Below are 21098 nucleotides of genomic sequence, written 5' to 3'. Positions count from 1 at the left end.
CTGGACGGAGGCAGTATCATTGCGCATGCGCACTATGGATCTGATGCGCAGAACGGATGCGCAAGACACGTCAGCTATTTAATACAATCAGCAAATAACAAAATGCGTATTACAGGTAATATTTTATTTCACAACACTTTGCCTTGTTCCTTTCGTCTCTGCTGTCCACTTCAAACACGCTCCATACGAACGCTTGCTCATATAAACAACAGTACAACCATCTGTGTCACTCCAAATCATTAAATCCATCCATCAAATTCCTCGTCCTTTGTCAACAACGCCGCGCGTGCGCCGCTGACGTCAGCCTCGTAGTTATTACACAGATTAGTATATAACTGGGGACGAGACATGACAAATCTCCCTCGAAATAAAACTTGAAATCACCTTTCTTCTTGTTTGTTGTCAATCGCGCATCGCATTCAGCCATCCTGCCCAACACACTTAGTCAGTAAAATTCATAATTGACGACACATCGTTTGATGCGATGGTGCAATCCTTGATGGTGTGTTATTGTCAAATATTGTTTGGTTTTTAATCTCCATCGCGGACCGGCCGTCATACGGAGGCAGTATAACTGCGCATGCGCACTATGGATCCGATGCGCAAAACGGATGCACAAGACACGTCAGCTATATAAAGAGCGAGAGTTCAGTTTTCTTCCTATTAGTTTCAATTCACAGTTTAATTAGCAGTTTCAATCAGCAAATAACAAAATGCGTATTACAGGTAATATTTTATATCACAACACTTTGCCTTGTTCCTTTAGTCTCTGCTGTTCACTTCAAACACGCTCCATACGAACGCAATGCTCTCGTATCAGACGCTTGCTCGATCACCTGCTCGTTTGCTGTCACAATGTACCCTACACAAATCCGAAACATTTGTTGCGGCTCCGAATCACGACGAGGGGGAAGTTTTGGTTTCCAAGGGTGTTGTTATTCCTCTTCAACTTCTCTGCCATACGGAGCCGAGCCGCCTTTTTCACATGTCCACTTTCCTCTCTTTTCATTTTACCCTAACTGATCGCGGTGGTGCCTTTACGGGCAGTCGGAGAAATCAACGCCAACAAAAAGAATACATCCAGCCTAGTTAAGACCATACCAAAGACTATAAAAATGGGACCCATTGCCTCCCTGCTTGGCACTCAGCATTAAGGGTTGGAATTGGGGGCTTATATCACCAAATGATTCCCGAGCGCGGCGCCGCTGCTGCTCACTGCTCCCCTCTCCCCCAGGGGACGGATCAAAATCACACGGGGATGGGTCAAATGCAGAGGACAAATTTCACCACACCCAGATGCGTGTGACGATCATTGGGACTTTATAAAAAAATAATAATAATAATAATAATAATTTGGGTGCGTATTATACATGGGTACAGGCTTTTTTCCAGCATCGCCATGCCATTTTTAGGGTGCGTATTATACATGGGGGCGCATTATACATGAAAAAAAACGGCATGTTGCTGTGATCGTGTGTGTCTTTGACACAAAATGAGTACCGTTTTTTTCCGTGTATAGTGCGCCCCCATGTATAATACGCACCCTAAAAGTGGCATGCTGATGCTGGAAAAAAGCTTGTACCCATGTATAATACGCACCCAATTTTTATGAATTTTTAATTTTTTTTTTTTTTTTTTAAGTCCCAATGATCGTCACACACGCAGGGAGGCAATGGGTCCCATTTTTATAGTCTTTGGTATGGTCTTAACTAGGCTGGATGTAATTTTTTTTGTTGATTTCTCCGACTGCCCGTAAACGCACCACCGCGCTCCGTGCGCGCACGGGAAAGAGGCGGCTCTGTATGGGAGAGACGTTGAAGAGGAATAAAAACACCCTTGGAAACCAAAACTTGCCCCTCGTCGTGACTCGGAGCCACAACAAATGTTTCGGATTTGTGTAGGATACATTGTGACAGACAGCAAACGAGCAGGTGATCGAGCAAGCCTTGTCTGATACGAGAGCATTGCGGTCGCATGGAGCGTGTTTGAAGTGAACAGCAGAGAAGAAAGGAACAAGGCAAAGTGTTGTGAAATAAAATATTACCTGTAATACGGATTTAGGTAGAGAACTGAACTCTCGCTCTTTATATAGCTGACGTGTCTTGCGCATCCGTTCTGCGCATCTGTAATGGCGGCCTCCGTATGATATCCGGTTTGCGTGTGTGCGAGAGCGTGGTGAATCCTTGCTTGTGAATGACTGAGCATGTTTGGGGAGGCTCCTTTTATACCCAATCATGGTACCCACCTGTTCCCAATTAGCCTGATCACATGTGGGATGTTCCAAATAGGTGTTTGCTTTTCTCAGCTTTCTCAGTATTTTTTGCCACCTTTGCCAACTTCTACTGGACGTGTTGCAGCCATGAAATTCTAAGTTCCCGTTTTTTACTATGTATAATGCGCAAAATTTAGCTAATTTATTGTCCTAAAATCTGGGGTGCGCATTATACATGGGTACATTTTTTTTTTTTTTTTTTTTTTAAGAAAATGTCCCTCGAAATAAAACTTGAAATCACCTTTCTTCTTGTTTGTTGTCAATCGCGCATCGCATTCAGCCATCCTGCCCAACACACTTAGTCAGTAAAATTCATAATTGACGACACATCGTTTGATGCGATGGTACAATCCTTGATGGTGTGTTATTGTCAAATATTGTTTGTTTTTTAATGTCGATCTCAACCCCGATATCATACGGAGGCCGCCATTACAGATGCGCAGAACGGATGCGCAAGACACGTCAGCTATATAAAGAGCGATAGTTCAGTTCTCTACCTAAATCCGTATTACAGGTAATATTTTATTTCACAACACTTTGCCTTGTTCCTTTCTTCTCTGCTGTTCACTTCAAACACGCTCCATGCGACCGCAATGCTCTCGTATCAGACGCTTGCTCGATCACCTGCTTGTTTGCTGTCCCGTGCGCGCACGGAGCGCGGTGGTGCGTTTACGGGCAGTCGGAGAAATCAACGCCAACAAAAAAAATTACATCCAGCCTAGTTAAGACCATACCAAAGACTATAAAAATGGGACCCATTGCCTCCCTGCGTGTGTGACGATCATTGGGACTTAAAAAAAAAAAAAAAAAAAAAAATTTTTTTTTTTTTTTTTAAAAATTCATAAAAATTGGGTGCGTATTATACATGGGTACAAGCTTTTTTCCAGCATCAGCATGCCATTTTTAGGGGTGCGTACTATACATGGGGGCGCACTATACACGGAAAAAAACGGTAATTATTATTTGGCAAAAAACAATTACGTTTATCAGTTCCAACATTAAATATGTTGTCTTTGTAGTGTGTTCAATTGAATATGGGTCAAGAAGGATTTTCAAATCGTTGTATTTTGTTTTTATTTACATTTTACCCAATTTCCCAACTTCACCACTTTCTCCACAACTGCGTGAGAAAATAGTTGAACAGTTTAAGAATGACATTTCTCAAAGCAAATTTGCAAGGAATTTAGGGATTACAACATCTACGGTCCATATATCATCAGAAGGTTCCAGAGAATCTGGTGAAATCACTGCACGTAAGCGCCATGGCCAAAACCGAGATGAATGACCGTGACCTTCGATCCCTCAGACGGCACTGCCTTAAAAACTGACATGAGTGTGTAAAGGATATCACCAAATGGGCTCAGGAAAACTTCAGAAAACCACTGTCAGTAAATACAGATCGTCACTACATCAGTAAGTGCGTGTTAAAACTCTATCATGCAAAGCAAAAGCCGTTTATGAACAATATCCAGAAACGCCATCAGGTTCTCTGGGCCCGAGCTCATGTAAAATGGACTGATGCACAATGGAAAAGTGTTTTGTGGTCTGATGAGTCCACTTTACAATTTGTTTTTGGAAACACTGGACGTCGTGTCCTCCGGACCAAAGAGGAAGCGGACCATCCGGACTGTTATCAAGGCAAAGTTCAAAAGCCAGCATCTGTGATGGCATGGGTGACTTACACTTCTGTGAAGGCAACATAAATGCTGAAAAGTACATACCGTTTTTTTCCATGTATAATGCGCCCCCATGTATAATACGCACCCTAAAAATGGCATGTTGATGCTGGAAAAAAGCCTGTATCCATGTATAATACGCACCCAAATTTTGACTCCTACTTAAGTCCGTAAACGTAAAATTATTTCAGAAAAAAGATCATCTTTGGGAACAACCGGATGTTGTTGTTATTCTGCCGGTCAGTATCACTGCGCATGCGCTAGCAAACTCAATAGCAAAGAAATGTTTCAGATTTGTGTAGGGTACATAGTGACCGCAAACGAGCAGGTGATCGAGCAAGCGTCTGATATGAGAGCATTGTGTTCGTACGTATGGAGCGTCTTTGAAGTGAACAGCAGAGAAGAAAGCGCATCTGTAATGGCGGCCTCCGTAGGATATCCGGATAAAAAAAAAAAAGAAAATTGCACCCATGTATAATGCGCACCCCAGATTTTAGGACAATAAATTAGTTAAATTTTGCGCATTATACATGGAAAAAAACGGTACAGAATTTGGAGCAACTTATACTGCCGTCCAAGCGACGTCTTTTTCATGGATGCCACTGCTTATTTCAGCAAGATAATGCCAAGCCACATTCTGCATGTGTTACAACAGTGTGGCTTCGATGTAAAAGAGTCCAGGTTCTCCCCTGGCCCGCTTGCAGTCCAGACCTGTCTCGCATTGAAAATGTGTGGCGCATTATAAAGCGTAAAATACGACAGGGAAGACCCCAGTCTGTTGATCAACTTAAGCGGTTCATCAAGCAAGAATAGGAAAGAATTCCACATGAGAAGCTAAGAGAATTAGTCTCCTCTCTTCCAAAACGTTTATTGTTATTAAAAGGAAAGGTGATGCAACGAAGTGGTAAACATGCCTTTTCCCAACCTCTACTGCACGTGTTGCAGCCATGAAATTCTAGGTTAATTATTTGAAAAATAAAATAAAGTTTATGAGCATTAAATATGTTGTCTTTGTAGTGTATTCAATTGAATATAGGTTGAAAAGGATTTTCAAATCATTGTATTTTGTTTTTATTTACATTTTACACAATTTCCCAACTTCAACCGAATCCGGTTTGTATATTTAGCAACTAAATGTAGCAAAACAACGACCCGCCACTGCTTTGATGTCTTCTATTGTCACCTTCTTCACTTGCTTTCCAGGCAAAAACCAGAATTGTCTGGCGGCATTCTTCTTGTCTATTCAAAGTCCATCAGAACGGGGTCGTGTCCGGTGTCCTTGAGGAAGCGCAGCAGGTCTTGGGGCCTCATCCCCATGGTGGCGCTGTTGGTCATGGGGTGGAAGTAGACCATGTTGTGGTCCCCTTCCAGCAGGTCTCGGTCCAAGACCAAGGTGACGCTGCGGTCCTTGTCGAAGAGCAAAGCCAGAGCCGTGGCGCATCCCTGACCCACCTGAACCACACGCGTCAACATGACATCTTCAGGTTGAGTCTGGAGAAGGGGCCGCCACCACTCGATATTTTTTCAATGGATTATTCTATTCGTTATTAAACAAATCACTGAAAACCGAAAAATAACAATATAGCAATAAGGAACGATGTATTTGACAACATGTGTGAAACCGAAAGTTAGCTACTTCCTTAGCTTCTGATTTCCTCTGTAATCAATGAACGAAATTTAAAATGGTGGCTCAACTTGTGACAAGTGTCAACTCACTGGCCAAAGCTCACATGAGAGCACATTATGGATTCTGTCATTGAACAGGGGGGATTGAATGTTCACAGCACAGAATGTAGCACGCCACAGCGTTGACGATTTTTCTTAACTGTTCATGATTATCCACGCAATTCTGGACTTTTGTAATAGTTAATTTGTGTGTGTGTGTGTGTGTGTGTGTGTGTTGTCTCATAGAAATCTACCAGGGCACTGAATTTTTAAAGGCATATGACACTTCTGGCATTCTTTTGTAACAATATTTAAGGTATTAGCTTGTTGCATCACGTTGAGTTTGTCCAGCATGGTGGCCTCGTCCGCAAAGCGAAGGTTGCCGCTGCCCACCGACAGCTTCTTGGCCAGCACGTTCAGGTTCACCTGCACGAGGGCAGAGAGGATCATGAGTTGGTCCCTCTTGCGTAATTCCTGCTACCTGTACACAGGTTTATTTTCTAGCTGACTCCACACAGGAATCCACTCCACATCTCTGTAATAATAACTAGGGCATAGGGAATGAGAAAATGACGTTAATGGTTGGAGATCTAATAATGTTCCAGGGCTCACCTGTCGGTCGTGACGCGTCGACACCAACCACAAATTTTTCTTCTTCTTGTCTTTGAGGAAGAGGTTCTTGGTGACGGCGCCACTCACATCTTGGAGGTGGGGCATCATTTCCTCCACCGTGAAAACCTCACAATAAAACCAAGAAAACAAACATCAACAAAAAACTACTACTGGGTTAGAATGCTTGATAAAGGCATGTTTTAAAGCTCATTTGAACAGAGCTAGCTCACAGCAAGTTTGCCAGACAGTTCCAAATTCAAATGTCCTGCATGTGTCGACCGCGTGTTCTTCTATCGCTTGCGTCTACTCACATTGTAAAATGGTGCTGTGGCACCCCGTACGGGAGACTGCAAGCCACGAGCAGAAAGCCTGCCCAGAAGTTAAGTCGCGTAAAACGCCGGTGAAAACCTCGCAAAACGTTTGGAAAAATCATCACAAATGCGTTGATCTTGAATGTTCTCTGTGAATCAAAAGCCAGATTCCTTCGGAAAACGAAACGTTTTATGCTTTGCATTTCATGAACAAGGCAGACTAACTTCGGAATTTGACCTCATCAATAAGATCGTCGTAAGTGTTCCCCAGAACATTTTCGTTTTCTTTAAAGAGTGCCAGCGTGGCGTGTCTCCCTGGAAAGAGGATGAATGAGCAAAAGGTGACATTATTAGGCAAACAAATGCACCTAAATAAAACTTCGAAATTCCCGAATTGACGTTGGGCGTTCCCACTGATGCATCAGTTGCCACAAAAGTGTGACAGTTAGGAATTTGATTTGAGCTGATAGTAAGCAGGCAGCACAGTGAATTTATTTTTAGTAATTCCACTGTTTAGTTCTCACCATCTACATGCGTTTGTTGATTTCCTCAACAATGGCAAACGTATACGTGTAATTCCTCATTTGATTTTCGTTTCACTTTTGCAGTTCTCTAAACACAGATTTTACGGTTTTTGTTGTTGTTGTTGTTGTTGGTTTTCTCTCCATGTTGTGTGCTCTGTTACCGGCGGGTGATCCACGAAGCTCGTCTGAATGTTTAAAGCCTCCAAATGTTTCTCCAATTCTGCTCGCAGCTCCCCGGACATCTTTAATAGATATTTTTATTCCAATAAATGTGCTATTACCGTGAGACAACGTGCAGTAAACAGCTGCTGCTTTCCTTTTTCTTCGTTGCTGTCTGGGTTTTTTTTTTTTCATGCGGCCACCGCAGTGCTCTTTATCATATACTGCCACCTACTGGAGATTTCCTGAAACCCCGTAGTTTCTGTCTGAAAGTCACGGGACCAAACGGGGTAAGGCTGACGTGTATACAGGACTGTTCTCAGAAAATTTGAATATTGCGATGAAGTTCTTTATTTTCTGTAATGCAATTTAAAAGAACAAAAACATTCTGGATTCATTACAAATAGCCTGAAATATTGCAAGCCTTTTATTATTTTAATATTGGTGATTATGGCTTACTGTTTTGTGTTATTCGGGCCAATAAATGCAATTGCTATACAGACACCATGTCATTTGTGTCATAACACATTACACAAATGACCCCCCAAAAAATACCCAAATAAAATGCCCCCCACCTTCCCAAAAAAAAGCTGTCCTTTTTCAGAAACCCATATCTGGTCAGCCTAATAATACATTACAACAATGTTGTACTATTACTGTATTGGCCCAAATATAAGACGATGTTATTTGCATTGAAATAAGACTGAAAAAGTGGGGGTCGTTTTACATTCGGGGTCGAGACAATATAACCATTCACAACACTAGATAGCGCCAGATACTTTTAAAGTGAAGTTACGTCACCACGCCTTACGTCTCGCGTGAGTTACCTCAGCTTATCGCGATCGTTGGAGCTTGTGTGCAGCGGTAAATTAAAATTAGAATGTTGTGATAATGTTCTTTATTTACTGTGATGCAAAATGTCATACATTCTGGATTCATTACAAATCAACTGAAATATTGCAAGCCTTTTATTATTTAAATGTTGCTGATTATGGCTGACAGCATAAGAAAACTTAAAAATCCTATCTCAAAAAATTTGAAATTTTCCTCAGACCATGTAAAAAAAAAAAGATTTATAACGGCAAAACAAAATCAACCATTTGAAAATGTCCATTGATGCACTCAGTACTTGGTTGGGAATCCTTTTGCATGGATTACTGCATCAATGTGGCGTGGAATGGAGGCAATCAGCCTGTGGCATTGCTGAGGTGTTATGGATGCCTGGGATGCTTCAATAGCAGCCTTTAGCTCATTTGCATTGTTGGGTCTGGTGTCATTCAGCTTCTTCTTCACAATACCTCACAAATTCTCTATGGGGTTCAGGTCAGGAGAATTGGCAGGCCAATCGAGGACAGTAATGCCATGGTCAGTACACCATTTACTGGTGGTTTTGGCACTGTGGGCAGGTGCCAGATCATTCTGGAAAACGAAATCATCATCATCTCCATAGAGCTTTTCAGCAGACGGAGCCATGTAGTGCTCTAAAATCTCTTGGTACACAGCTGCATTTACTCTGGACTTGATGAAACACAGTGGACCAACACCAGCAGCTGACATGGCTCCCCAAACCATCGCTGACTGTGGAAACTTCGCACTGGATTTCAAGCAACTTGGATTTTGCTCCTCTCCAGCCTTTCTCCAGACTCTGGCGCCTTGACTTCCAAATGAAATACAAAACTTGCTTTCGCCAAAAAGAGGGCTTTGGACCACTCTGCAGCTGTCCAGTGCTTCTTTTCCATAGCCCAAGTCAGACGCTTCTTCCGTTGTCTTGAGTTCAGAAGTAGCTTGACCAGGGGTGGGCAAACCTTTTGACTGGCGGGCCGACTTGGGTTCTAAATGTTGACCGGGGGGTCGAACCAGGAGCAGATGGATGTAGTATTTGTGTGAAGTAATACAAACGATGTAATGTAAAGGTCATTGCATAAAAGGTTTTTACTTTTAGTAGGTAGTAAAGCACAGATATTCAAAAAAAGCTTTTTGAAAACAAATGCATTTATTAACAGCATTAAAAAAATATTTCACCAAAAAACTATCATCAGTGATTCTCATTAAATACGACACTGTTATTATGAATAATAGTTTCCATCACTTGAGCGTCTGCAGGTCAGATTTATGAAATATGTTTATGTTTATGTAATGAGGCGAAATCACATCAAACGGCAAACATTCTGACAAAATACATCATCTTGAAGAATCAGTGAAAGAATACGTCTAAATAGAGTAAAGAAATCAATAGTATTGTTGGTTTCCCTTTTTTGCTAGTACATCATGGTCTGGAGTAAAAATTGTTGTGATAATTCTTAGGATAGAGCCAAGGTGTCGGCCCGTTAACCTAAATCTGCGACGGGCTTTGTTGACGTTCATGTGGCTGAACGTCTGCTCACTGGTGATGTGATAGTTCTTTTAGGTGAACTGAATCTTTAGAATCAGTTCACTCAAAAGATTTGTTCAAACGAATCGTTCAACAAATCGTCCAAACCACAGACTGATCCGTTTTTTCTTTTTCTTTTTTAAACATCCCGTGGAAACAACCCATACACATCAAACAATACAACTAACCCCCCCCCCCCCCAAAAAAAAATTATTATATATAATAATTGGCTCGGGTAATTAACACATTTCTTTCACCGATTCTTCAAGATGATATATTTGGTCAGAATGTTTGCCGTTTGATGTGATCTCATAAGATAAAGATCTTTCATTAATCTGACCTGCAGGCACTGAAGTGATGGAGACTGTTATTCATAATAACAGTGTCGTATTTTATGAGAATCACTGATAGCAGTTTTTTTTTTTTAATGCTTTTAATAAATGCATTTGTTTTCAAAAAACCTGTTTGGAATATCCATCCTATACTACCTACTAAAGGCCAAAATCTTTTATGCATCACCTTTACAGGTCGCATGTATTACTTCACACAAACACTACGTCCATCTGCTCCTGGTTCGGCCCTCCGGTCCAAATTTAGAACCCAGTTCGGCCCGCGAGTCAAAAAGTTTGCCCACCCCTGTACTATAGACTTGTCACCTTGGCTCTCGCAGCGCTTTTCCATAGAAAGATGCTAAGATTTGTCTTTGCAAATTTATTGAACATGTTGACAAGCACAACTTTGGAGTACATGATTGGAAACACTGAAAGTTACATCATGTTCAAAAGGGCTAGGTTGAAAATCCTCAAACCAAACCTCGACGGCGTTACTTCGAGACAAGACACTGTACAACTAGTGCAACATCACCAGAAACAGAAGAGCAAAACTTATCGACACAAAATAATGGCGCTTTGTTTTCTTGGATTTTCCAGATTTTTTAGTTTGTTTTTTTCTACATTTCAATGGACACGAGGCAAACTTCAAAACACGACACTGTACAATTGAGTGCAACGTCACCACCAACAAAAGAGATAAAGTCATCAACACTGATCTGGCGCTTTGTTTTCTTGGACTTTCCAGACTTTTTGAGGGCTTTTTTTACATTTCAATGGACACGAGGCAAACTTAAAACACGACTGTACAATTGAGTGCTGAACTGGCAGGGTGCACAAAAGAAATACGGCGCCATGTTGTCTTGGCAGAACATTTCAAATTTTCTTGAAAGACTTTTTTGACATCTCACTGGAAACACTCTGTATTTAACCTGAGCAACTTTTTTTTCTTTCTATTTTTTTTTCTTCTTCTCCTCGCCGGCTTTCTCCACCCTCAGTAACTGCTTTTGAGGTGGCAAACTTTGATGGATCTCTTACCAATGTTAACTTCTTCGGCACTGCGCTACACTGCTTGGTCTTGTACTCTTGAACTTGTCAGCGCCTCCCCTGCCAGGTTGATGGACTTGAGCGACACGTCCCCGTGCAGTTTCAGCAGCGTGACGCGTGGCAGGTCGTGCTCGTGGTGGTAGGCGTAGTATAGTCGGTGGTCCGCGGCGAGCACGTGGAAGCCACGCTCGTCGCACTGGATGACGATCTGAAGGACAGCAGCAATTAGGTGGCTCGCAGCATGGCGCTGGCGAGTGTGCGCGCGAACGTAACCTCGAAATTGACTCCAGGTTGCAGGGGGGCCTCGAGCAGCTGGTTCTGTTGCTTGACGCCCTGGTCGCTGGCCAGTTTGGAGGTCAGCGAGATGGTTTTGGTCAAGACGTCCAGCTCGACCTGGAGGGCTATTTTGCCATCGCCGTAGAGGAGGTTGGCTTGGAAGCTGCAAGCAAAGCACAAATGTTGTCGCCACCATTCTCGGGGGCCTGCCTCGTGGATGTTCCCGCTCGTCTCTCGTGAAGGCTTTGGCCTTCTCTGGGTGTGCCTCGTACCCCTTTGTCTTCTCGTTGCCTTGCCCGCTGATGGCGATGGTGCTCCCCACCTGGAGCCCTTCCATCATTTCCACCTGTAGGTCCTTGCACTGCACGGACACGCAATTGTAGTGCCATCAACGCACGTGTGACAAGATGAAGGACCAGCTAAAAAATAAAAGCGTTTGCGTGGCACTCACACTGCCAGCTGACATGAAGAACAAGAGTTTGGAATCGGTCCGTTCCACCTGCTGCTTGGCTTCCACCTGCGGCTCGGCTTGACTGGCAAGCGGGTAATGCGCTTTGGGGATTTTGCACACGAAGCGATTGAGCTGTGCGCAGGACATTCGCTTCCATCGTCCCGTCTGAAAAGACAAAGGGGGGCCTGTGGTTCAGTGGGCCGTGCAGGCATGCGTGCAAATACTCATCGCTCCTGCGCGCACCTCGTAGGCCACCGCCACGCATTTCTCGTCCTCGTTGAGCCGGTTGTCGGGCTCCCCGGCGCCCCAGAAGGTCAAAGTCACAGGCTTGTGGTCCGACCACACAAACATGCCGGGAACGGCCAGGTCGTTGAGTCCGGTCCACGTGTCGCCAGCGTCTGCAGAGGACAGGCGGGACGTAAGATCTCTGGAAGCAGCGTCAGAGAGCATGGCTCGGTCTGCGCACCAAAGTACAAGGTCGTTCTCAGCCACTCCTGCTCCACCTGGGAGCCGATGGACACGAGTTGGGTGCCAACACTCCCGCAGGCGTGTTGAGCGTCGGCCCAGGTCTTTTTGTCGTCAAAGCATTTGTAGCAAGAGCCCGCAAACTGGTCCCAGTCAGGTCCCGGGCATCTCGTCTCTGCCCATGAGATGAAGTGAGGTGTCATCATAAATTAACGCGACAGCACTCCGTAAACTCACCTCCGTCGGCAAAGGTGAAAGCGAAGGCCCCCATTTGGTCGGATCTGCGGAGATTCGAGCGGTCGTTAGCTGGCTTCCGTCATCGGATCGAGCGGTGAAAACGGGCCACTCACTGTTTGGAGAAGATTTCGTTTTGGATGGAGTCGGTGAAGACATTCTGCGGCGGCGCTCTCAGCAAGGTGCACTCTCCTCCCGTCTTGTCACGAATGACGCCAGCGTGAACGGCGGCGGCGCAGATGTTCGAGTCCTGCGCTAACAGAAAGCAGGCGTCAGAGTCGTCGGAGACGAGAAGGGACGTGGCGCCACCGTACCGCTTTGTACACCAACGTGCCGTAGACTTGGTGTTCCAACTTGGCGCAACCCGGTGGACACAAGACCCTGCGGACGACACGACGGACGGCCGTTGTGAGATTTAAGGCAAAACCTCCGACACGCCGCGGCCACTCACGTTTTGGGGTGGCCGTTGAAGCCGATGTCGGCGAGCCACTGGTCGCAGCTGATCATATCTGCGGAGGCAAGAGCGAGTCAGTCTGTTTTTGACGGAGGGCCAGCACAACGGCGCGCTCGCTCACTGCCAAGCTCGCATCCCAAGACGTCAAAGCGGATGCCGACGCTCCATCGGTGGTCCAGCGGGTAGATGCGCAGGTACTGGGCCATCACGGGCACGGTCAGCATCTGAGTCCCGTCGGGAGCAAACTGGGAAGAAAGAGCAGCCGCCGCATTTGTGGATGACAAAGGTGCAAATCCGGACGGCTCAGCGGCTGCTCACTCACTTGCTGGGGGTGCTTGGTGTAGGCCCGTCCGTCCACACTGTGGCGCATCTCAAGGTTGGACCGGTACCCGTGGGAGGCCGATGGACACGGCTGGATGGCGAGGGCCGTCACCTGTTTGGTCTCACCGAAGTTCACCTCGATCCAGCTTATGACAGCTGAGGAAGGGCCGCGATTGATTAGTCAGCGTACGAGTGCCGGCGACCGCAGAGTTTTCTACATACAATTTGCTGACGGTTTCCAGCAGCTTTCCCCGTTCAGGCGCGCTTTGTCCGCGGTGAAGCCCCTCGCAAAGGAGGAGGCTTTCAGCTTCAAGTTTGTCAGGCTGCCTTGCGTGTTGCCCAGACTTTGAAAACACTCTTTGGACAGCCAAATGTTTTTTTTTTATTTTTGTGCTCGACTGACTTACCTCATGCGTGGACGCTCGCAGCACCGTCTTGCGTGGTTTGGTGACACAACAATTCATATGGCGAAAAGAAAAGAGAGAAAAGGCCTACCGTCTGCTTCGCAGGTGTAGATCATCTGGAGGTATTTGGAGATGTTGGGGCAGCGGTCCTCCTTCATGGGCTTGATGAGGCACTGGCGATAGTTGTCGCATTCTTTCTTGTAGTGAAGGAGGGCGCCTTCCAGCAAACATTTGCCTGCGAGCGAGCAACCAGTTGCACGTCAGCCTGGCGCTGCTGCACAAAACCAAAGGACGGATGGCCTCCTACCGTCTGATCCCATTTGGGTTGGGCAGACGTCACCGCTCCTCCGTCCGTAGAAGGCCGACTGGATGCGGATGGCTTTGCCCTCGGGACAGGTGGCGCGGCCGTCCGCGTTCTTGCATACCTCGAGCTTGACGAAGCCTGCGAGGGCAGGGTCGCTCATTTCTGGCTGCTATATTTGCAAGTGGCAATTTCTTACCAGCGTGAGGCAGCGGAGCTGGTTGCGCTGTCGCCGCTGCAAGACCAAAGCCAAAGGTCAGCATGCCTTGAGATGGAGCGGGCCATCCCGTCCTACCTCTTCTCTTGCAGATGTAGCCTCTCTTGTTCTCGCACATGTCAAATTTCCAGTAGCCGTTGTCAGTGAGGAAAGAAAGACAGTCTCCGTTAGATTTGCTGTCATGGTGACCTGCAAGGTGGCAACAGAGACTAAGCCGAGCACGCCAAGCGCTCAATACGACCGAGGCTCGAGACAAACCTGCGCTCGAGTGGACGTAGCTGAACGGGGAGCCGTCGGCCCAGCTGCTGCCATCCTCGGCGAGGGAGGCTTTGGCGTCCAGCCACAGGGAGGGAGATGTCAGTAGAGCCTTGCTGTGACCTTTGGATCAAAGTTTGAACATGGAGCGAGAGTGGACAACGTCGTACAGAAGCTCGCACGTTTGTAGGCAACTCGGAGCCGCCGTTTGGGGCACTGCGATGAGGCCCGCCAACATTGGCCAGGCCGTGTGAGCCCGTCGCGTAGGGGACACCTGCTCGGGATTGGAGGAAAACGCCACTCAGGTCCGTTTTGGGTGACGGTGAGCATCTGAACATGGCTAAAAGCTCCAAAAGGCTTAACCAGGAAATATTGAACCATTGGTGGATTTGGATTTTGGCTCAGGCGACGCCAGACACATGAACAAGCGTAAAGCGAAGACACAATAGAGGGGAGACCACATTAAGAGATACAATAGGCAGACACAAAATGAGAAAGACACACACACGCGCACACGCACTCAGCCGCCGGCCTACCGTGTACAAAGGCCTGCTCATGAGAGTCGGTGATGGCGAGCAGGTCAGCCCCGTGGAGTTTGCAGTCGTCGCGCGCCTCTTTCCAGGTTTTGCGGACGCTTCCTCGCATCAGGTAGCAGAAGTCGGTGGCGGGGTTGTCCAGCCACTCCCAGCCGCATTTGTCACTCCAGCCTACAAGCCACAAGTAGGGAGAATTGCCACACAAGACGACATGCGGCTCCTTAACGTCGAGACGCCCACCCACCTGGGAGCTGCTGAGGTCGAATGCGCCGGGCTACAAGGGTGCAAGAAGGAGCGCAAATGAGCACAAACTAAATGTGCCTGGTGGTGACGGTGCGTGACCTCCACACCTTTTTGACAAGCGAACCCCGTTCGGTGGTCGCATTCCAGGGTGTAGACCTGTCCTCCAGTCCCTGACACTAAGCCACATTCACCTGACCTTGGATGTCCCGGGTACCACAGTGCTGGGTCCTGTGGACATTGGTGACAAGCGCTTAGGTTGTTGCGCGCTGCTACCTTCGCTCGTCAACATTTTTTTTCACAAGCTCGCAACATGGCTACTGTCTTGAACTTTTAAAATAAGCAGGTTCCTTTCCTCAGAATTTCGTTTTTTATTTACTCTTTTTTGTCAATTCCAACATCTTTCTTTTGTCCTCATCATATTACATCTGGATTATTCGTTCATTTTTTTTTAATCAGACATTGATATTTTTGTCTTGAAATTTTAATTTTGAATTCTTGTCAATGAAAATTTGCTTTTTTCTTCAACTGCCATGATGGGCTACTTACCATAGCTGTTTTGTCACGCCACTCATACATCTTGATGTTCTTCTTCAGTCCCACATAAAGGTCTTTTTGCATGTGAGCTTGCAGAAGAAAAACAAGTTAGTGCCACAAGCGCAGCCAAACTTGACAGAAGTTGTTGCGTTGCATTCATCGCCATTTGTTTGTTTTTTTGTGCTCACCGATCAACCAAATGCCATCTTCCCATGAGTGGACACTTGCCAGGTGACCTCCCCATAAGACGCAGTCATCCTCGGCCGCCTGCCAAGTTTTCTCAGTGTTCTCAAAGCGATAGCAGAAATGGCCGCGGAGGAAGTTGCCAGGGTCACAGGCAGAAGCTGAAGGCCCAAAGTCAGATTGAGGGGAAGCTTGTGACGGGGCGGTGGTGCAGAAAGAGTCTGTCACTCACTTTGCACCGGAGTGAGCGCCAAACCGGCGGTCTTGGTGCACGGTTGTCCCTCCTGGCAGCCTGTGGGAAGACAACGTGACGGCGCTCCTCTCAACACGAGGACGGACGACGTGCGGCTTACCGCCGGGGGAGCGTTTGCACATGTACGCCAGGGAGGACTCGCACGAGACCTTTCTCCACTTGCCAGGGTGGTATTTCTTGTGAGCGTCTTGGAGGACGTACGCGCAGGACTCCAATTTGGTGCTGTCGTGTCGTGCACAGCCACCGACAAACAAAGCAAAGAAAGCCGTCAGCGTAGGCCTTTTCTTGTGCGGGCGCGCTTTGGGTGCCGTGCGTTGTGCAGGACAGTCGCGCATTTTTATTACATTTCACACGTCCCGCAAATTGAGGCGTTGTCCCGCATTGATATTGACAGTCAATCAAATCTGGCATTTATCAAATAGGGGGCAGGGCGTGCAATTCAAACAGGGACGCGGCGATGTGCGCCCACAATGCAAATCAGGTTAGCTTCAGAACGCTAGGATGAGACACAGCACAACTACAACGGCCAAGAAGCAGAGATGCGGCTACAATGCAGACTGGGAAACTATAACCCTGGGTGAAATCAGTGAAAGGCAAGTCTGTTGAAGTGTGCTTGAGTCATTTTTACATCACTGACAGAGAGGTGAGTGAATATGACGTGAGACGACACGGCAGCTTGAGAGCCACCGTAAAATAATATGAAAGCATCATGCTGACTGTTTTCTCACATGAGAACACTTGGTCTCCCAAGTGACAGAAGTTGTTCCATTTAAATAAGATAAAGTTTTTGTTTGCAGGTTATTATGTCCTACTGAATCAACCAAATGGCAAAGCAGCGTAATGTTTTATGCCAAGGGGCAGAATAGAAACGTTGATATTTTCAAAAGTTCTTTGAGACTACCTTGACTACCTGCATTGGTATCGCACATTGTCCCACACAAACGTCGCCTTTTGTCCCCCATCTGGTGAATTGGGATCTGGTCACCCTAGCCTAGGCGCTCCACGATGCGATTGTTACCTTGCGGCTTCTAGGGGCTCCACGATGTGACTTTGTTACCTTGCGGCTTCGACGGGAGCCCAGTTGCTGTGGTCCAGCAGTGTGTTGTCGGTCCATTTCAGCTCCTTGCCTGACACTTGAGGACACAACTTGTGGTTGCATTCCTGCAGAGACCAATCCCGGTTGTCATCCTAGCACGCGTTCAGCGTCAACAGCCGCTCACGCTTAAACTCACCAGGTTGGAGAGTCCTATCCAGAACGAGCGGGCCCCCATTTTGCCCTTCACAAAGTCTTCTTCGGCTGAGGAGCTGAAGGAGACCAGGTCGCCGCCCTCCAGGACGCAGTGGAAACGAGCCCCCAGCCAACCGTTGGGGTCCACCATCTTCTTGTAGCAGCTGGAGCTGAACGCCTCCCATCCGGGAGCGCACGAAATGCCTGAGGACACGTTTGGCTGTTAGTCTGACACATCAGTGCAAGACGACGGCGCCCTCGCGTGGTCGCTCGGTAGTAACGCCTTACAAACGCAATACCTGGCAGTCAACGGCATTCCGTTGAGGGTGGCGCCAACTTGCTGGGGGTATTTTTGTTACAATTCTACACGCGATAGATAGCGTCCACTTTCAGCACGTTGCATGCAGTTGATTGCAAGTCACACACAGGAAGCTTTAAGAAATCTTACAATTCGAATATGTATCATGTCAAGGTTTCATTTTTAAACTTTGCTCATAGTGCACCGGTAACGGTGTGCGCGCACTCGCCGCTTTGATTGGGGGGGGGACGTACGGTGCGCGGTGCTAGCTGCGTTGGGCGACTCTCCGAACACAACCACCCTCGGACGCCCGCTTTAAATTTTACATTTTTTTTTCTTCATAAGTTACTAATTCTTTACCTTCACAAAACGTCGTCCTGGCGCCCAACGTCAGTGCGAATGCCACAAGTGCGGCGATGCTCATGATGTCCAGTCGAGCAGCCTGCGCCGTGCAAGCTGAAGTTGAAACAGAAGATAAATAGAAGCTGACGTTGAAGCAAAAGTGGTTTACGCAGAAGATGAAGCAGAAGCTGGAGTTGAAGCAAAAGCAGCTGAAGCTAATTTTGAAGCAGGAGCTGAAGTACAGAAGCAGAGCAGAAGATGAAGCTGAAGCAGTTGAAGCAGGAGCTGAAGTACAGAAGCCGAAGCAGAGATCCGAAGCAGCGCCGGAATTCGGATCTGTGCAGCTGAGCCTGCGGAGAGGAAATGCGGGGCAGGGGCACCTCAGCACGGGCCGGCTTATAAAGACGAGGAGGACAAGCCCACGCGTACAGAAACGCACCAGAGAGCAAAAGTGACGCTTGCATGTGCGCAACAGTTGCCGTCGCCCTTTCATACACACCGGGGCAAGCTGCGCTGCGGGGCGTTATGACGTCATTTGGAAGGCTCGCCAGAGGAGGGCTTCTCCTCCCTCGTCAGCTCGGCTTTGAGTCAAGGCGGCGTGCAGCAGGGGCTTATGACGGCATTTGAAAGAAGACGGCAAGCGAGCAAGCAATCTAAACGCATCGACGCAGCACACCTCACACTGAAAGCAAGGGTGCTGCTTCTGAGCAAACTTCCAGAGTCGATCCAATGTTTTACCCGGCAGTTTTCGCACATGGATTTGGTTTCACCCTAATTAAAGCTTTTTCGTAAATTGTCATTGAAATCGACAGATACTTGAAAAAATTGATTTGGCTGGATAGACGGATTTTATTTTTCTTGAGTCAACCCTTGCCTTGTCACCGGGCTGTGGACTCGGTCGGATTTTTGCACCGAGTCCGAGTCCGCCTCTTGACCATGAGTCCGAGTCCGAGTCCGGCTGTCCATTTTTTCTGTTAATTCATGTGACTGCTTAGTCTTTATTCAAGGCTAATTTAGATCAAAATCTAAATAATTACAACAGTTTTGTGATGGCTTTGTCTTTATTAAACATTAGGGGTGTAACGATTCATCGATACACATCGATTAATCGATATAATGCTCTACGTTTTATTGGCATCGATGCTAAACGTAAACATCGATTTATATCGCCGTGTTTGACCTCGGACATTAGACGCGACTTTATTTTGAAATCCAGTTCATTGTTGCTTGCTTCCTCTTTCCGGGAGCAGTGCGCGCCGCGGCGTTGTTGTGTTGTGAGCAGAGCAGGCACGTGAAAGGGAAGTCGACAACTCGTACGCGGCTCCTGGGCTGGTGCTATGGCTAGTGTCCAAAAAGACGAGGAAATTCGCTCCCCTTTAGGCTTCAAGTCATTCGTTGGGAAGCACTTTGGATTCCAAAGAAAAGATGGCTCAACGGACAAGACACGTGCAGTTTGTAAATCCTGCCATGCGGTGATCAAATATTCGGGGACCACAAATCTCGCCGCACATTTAAAGAAAAAACACAACATCAAAGTTCAGTGTTAAAATAAGCACTTTGTATACTACAACAGTGTGTCACGATCGGAGTGTGGAAATGGAGCAGGGCGACCATGTGCAGCTTGGACCAGGGTTTATTGAAGGGAAAGGGAGTGGGAAGGGAGTCAGGTGGGGAAACGAAGACACAAACGGGATAGAGACTCACGGCCAGCAAACAGACAGAAGTCTTCTTGGACACTTGGATACGGATAAAATTCTGACCGTGAGCCTCCAGACAGACCGTGGAAAACCAAACGACAGGAACACTGGGCGCGGACAGGGACGGATCACAACAGTAGACACCGACAGGGAGAAATACACGGGCAGGGCTTAAATACACAGGGTAACAAGAGGAACCAGGTGACAGACATTACGGTAACGAAAGGGGTGTGGCCGAGGGAAGTGCAGGCAGCACGTGCTCTGGCACGGTTGTGACAGTACCCCCCCCCCACAAGGGACGGCTCCCGACGTCCCCCAAAGAAAACAAACCCCCACGTGGCAAGCGGGGGGGCTGCGCACCAGTCCAAACGACCCCACTGGTCTGTGGCAAAGTCCGAACCAGCAGCAGCAAAGTCTTACCCACACATAGCGGCAACTCGGGGAAACAGAACCGCATTCGGCGGCAACTCGGGGAAACAGAACCGCATTCGGCGGCAACTCGGGGAAACAGAACCGCATTCGGCGGCAACTCGGGGAAACAGAACCGCATTCGGCGGCAACTCGGGGAAACAGAACCGCATTCGGCGCCATTCGGGGAGTCCATGCCGCAATCGGCGGCATTCGGGGAGGTGGAGTTGTGCGCAGCGGCCGGAGTCGAGAATGTTGCTTTCCTAGACGTGGGGTCAGGTGATGATCGCAGGTTCGGGCGCTGCTGGCACAAGGATCAACGGCGGCCGTGGGTCCAGCGTTGCGGGGTTGGGAACCGATGGCGGCCACGAGTCCGATGGCGTCTCAGATAAGGCGTGGGTTGGTTGCGGCTTGGCTCGGCTTTGGTTGCGGCTTGGCTCGGCTTTGGTTGCGGCTTGGCTCGGCTTTGGTTGCGGCTTGGCTCGGCTTTGGTTGCGGCTTGGCTCGGCTTTGGTTGCGGCTTGGCTCGGCTTTGGTTGCGGCTCGGCTTTGGTTGCGGCTCGGCTTTGGCTTCGCTCGGCTGTGGCTTGGGCTGTGGCTTGGGCTGTGGCTTGGGCTGTGGCTTGGGCTGTGGCTTGGGCTGTGGCTTGGCTGTGGCTTGGCTGTGGCCCGGCTGTGGCTTGGCTGTGGCTTGGCTGTGGCTTGGCTAACGGAAGCTGGTGGCGGAGGGGGGTCCAAGCGCTGGTCGCTGTGTTGGTCGGTGTCTTCTGTCACGATCGGAGTGTGGAAATGGAGCAGGGCGACCATGTGCAGCTTGGACCAGGGTTTATTGAAGGGAAAGGGAGTGGGAAGGGAGTCAGGTGGGGAAACGAAGACACAAACGGGATAGAGACTCACGGCCAGCAAACAGACAGAAGTCTTCTTGGACACTTGGATACTTGGACACTTGGACACTTGGACACTTGGACACTTGGACACTTGGACACTTGGACACTTGGACACTTGGACAAGGATAAAATTCTGACCGTGAGC

The 21098-nt window shown here is 47.7% G+C and overlaps 2 protein-coding genes across 5 annotated transcripts; both read right to left on the bottom strand.

Annotated features, from left to right (window-relative positions):
• Positions 1-4995: 4995 nt before the first annotated feature.
• On the bottom strand, positions 4996-7437 carry LOC133158551 (prolyl-tRNA synthetase associated domain-containing protein 1-like). 3 transcript variants are annotated; one of them, XM_061285822.1, is made up of 4 exons: positions 7342-7437; positions 6226-6351; positions 5950-6039; positions 4996-5400 (listed from the first exon to the last, which is right to left on the bottom strand). In XM_061285822.1, exons 2-4 carry the CDS (start codon positions 6331-6333, stop codon positions 5188-5190), a joined length of 411 nt encoding a protein of 136 aa, XP_061141806.1. In that variant the 5' UTR covers positions 6334-6351; positions 7342-7437; the 3' UTR covers positions 4996-5187. The 3 variants fall into 3 exon arrangements, with proteins under 3 accessions (XP_061141806.1, XP_061141804.1, XP_061141805.1); XM_061285820.1 differs by having other exon boundaries at positions 7222-7412; XM_061285821.1 differs by lacking the exon at positions 7342-7437 and adding an exon at positions 7061-7215.
• Positions 7438-10295: 2858 nt separating this feature from the next.
• LOC133158626 (uncharacterized) lies at positions 10296-18525 on the bottom strand. 2 transcript variants are annotated; one of them, XM_061285926.1, is made up of 29 exons: positions 18401-18525; positions 17980-18075; positions 17326-17525; positions 17151-17254; positions 16194-16315; positions 16073-16132; positions 15846-16001; positions 15670-15746; positions 15231-15351; positions 15125-15154; positions 14881-15051; positions 14348-14467; positions 14168-14278; positions 14072-14107; positions 13879-14013; positions 13663-13806; positions 13390-13524; positions 13169-13323; positions 12968-13091; positions 12844-12901; positions 12707-12773; positions 12509-12642; positions 12396-12439; positions 12160-12333; positions 11937-12091; positions 11694-11858; positions 11515-11603; positions 11240-11405; positions 10296-11174 (listed from the first exon to the last, which is right to left on the bottom strand). In XM_061285926.1, the coding sequence occupies exons 1-29, from the start codon at positions 18423-18425 to the stop codon at positions 10983-10985; spliced, it is 3366 nt and encodes a 1121-aa protein (XP_061141910.1). In that variant the 5' UTR covers positions 18426-18525; the 3' UTR covers positions 10296-10982. The 2 variants fall into 2 exon arrangements, with proteins under 2 accessions (XP_061141910.1, XP_061141911.1); XM_061285927.1 differs by having other exon boundaries at positions 18342-18442.
• Between the last annotated feature and the right edge of the window lie 2573 nt (positions 18526-21098).

This window comes from Syngnathus typhle, linkage group LG8 (assembly GCF_033458585.1).
Source record: "Syngnathus typhle isolate RoL2023-S1 ecotype Sweden linkage group LG8, RoL_Styp_1.0, whole genome shotgun sequence".
In the NCBI taxonomy this organism is placed as follows: Eukaryota; Metazoa; Chordata; class Actinopteri; order Syngnathiformes; family Syngnathidae; genus Syngnathus; species Syngnathus typhle.
The sequence above is the reverse complement of the archived record's forward strand: the minus strand, read 5'-3'. Positions and strand labels throughout refer to the sequence as shown.

Excerpts from the sequence above, each read along its gene's own strand:
- LOC133158626 (XM_061285926.1), bottom strand. The coding sequence starts at position 18,425 with ATGCAAGCGTCACTTTTGCTCTCTG. Across the intron at positions 17,255-17,325 it reads GGATAGGACTCTCCAACCTG|GAATGCAACCACAAGTTGTG; the intron begins GTGAGTTTAAGC and ends TGGTCTCTGCAG. Across the intron at positions 12,440-12,508 it reads AACGAAATCTTCTCCAAACA|ATCCGACCAAATGGGGGCCT; the intron begins GTGAGTGGCCCG and ends GAATCTCCGCAG.
- LOC133158551 (XM_061285820.1), bottom strand. The coding sequence starts at position 7,302 with ATGTCCGGGGAGCTGCGAGCAGAATTGGAGAAACATTTGGAGGCTTTA. Across the intron at positions 6,352-7,221 it reads GCTTCGTGGATCACCCGCCG|GTTTTCACGGTGGAGGAAAT; the intron begins GTAACAGAGCAC and ends TTTTATTGTGAG. Across the intron at positions 5,401-5,949 it reads CCATGCTGGACAAACTCAAC|GTGGGTCAGGGATGCGCCAC; the intron begins GTGATGCAACAA and ends CGTGTGGTTCAG.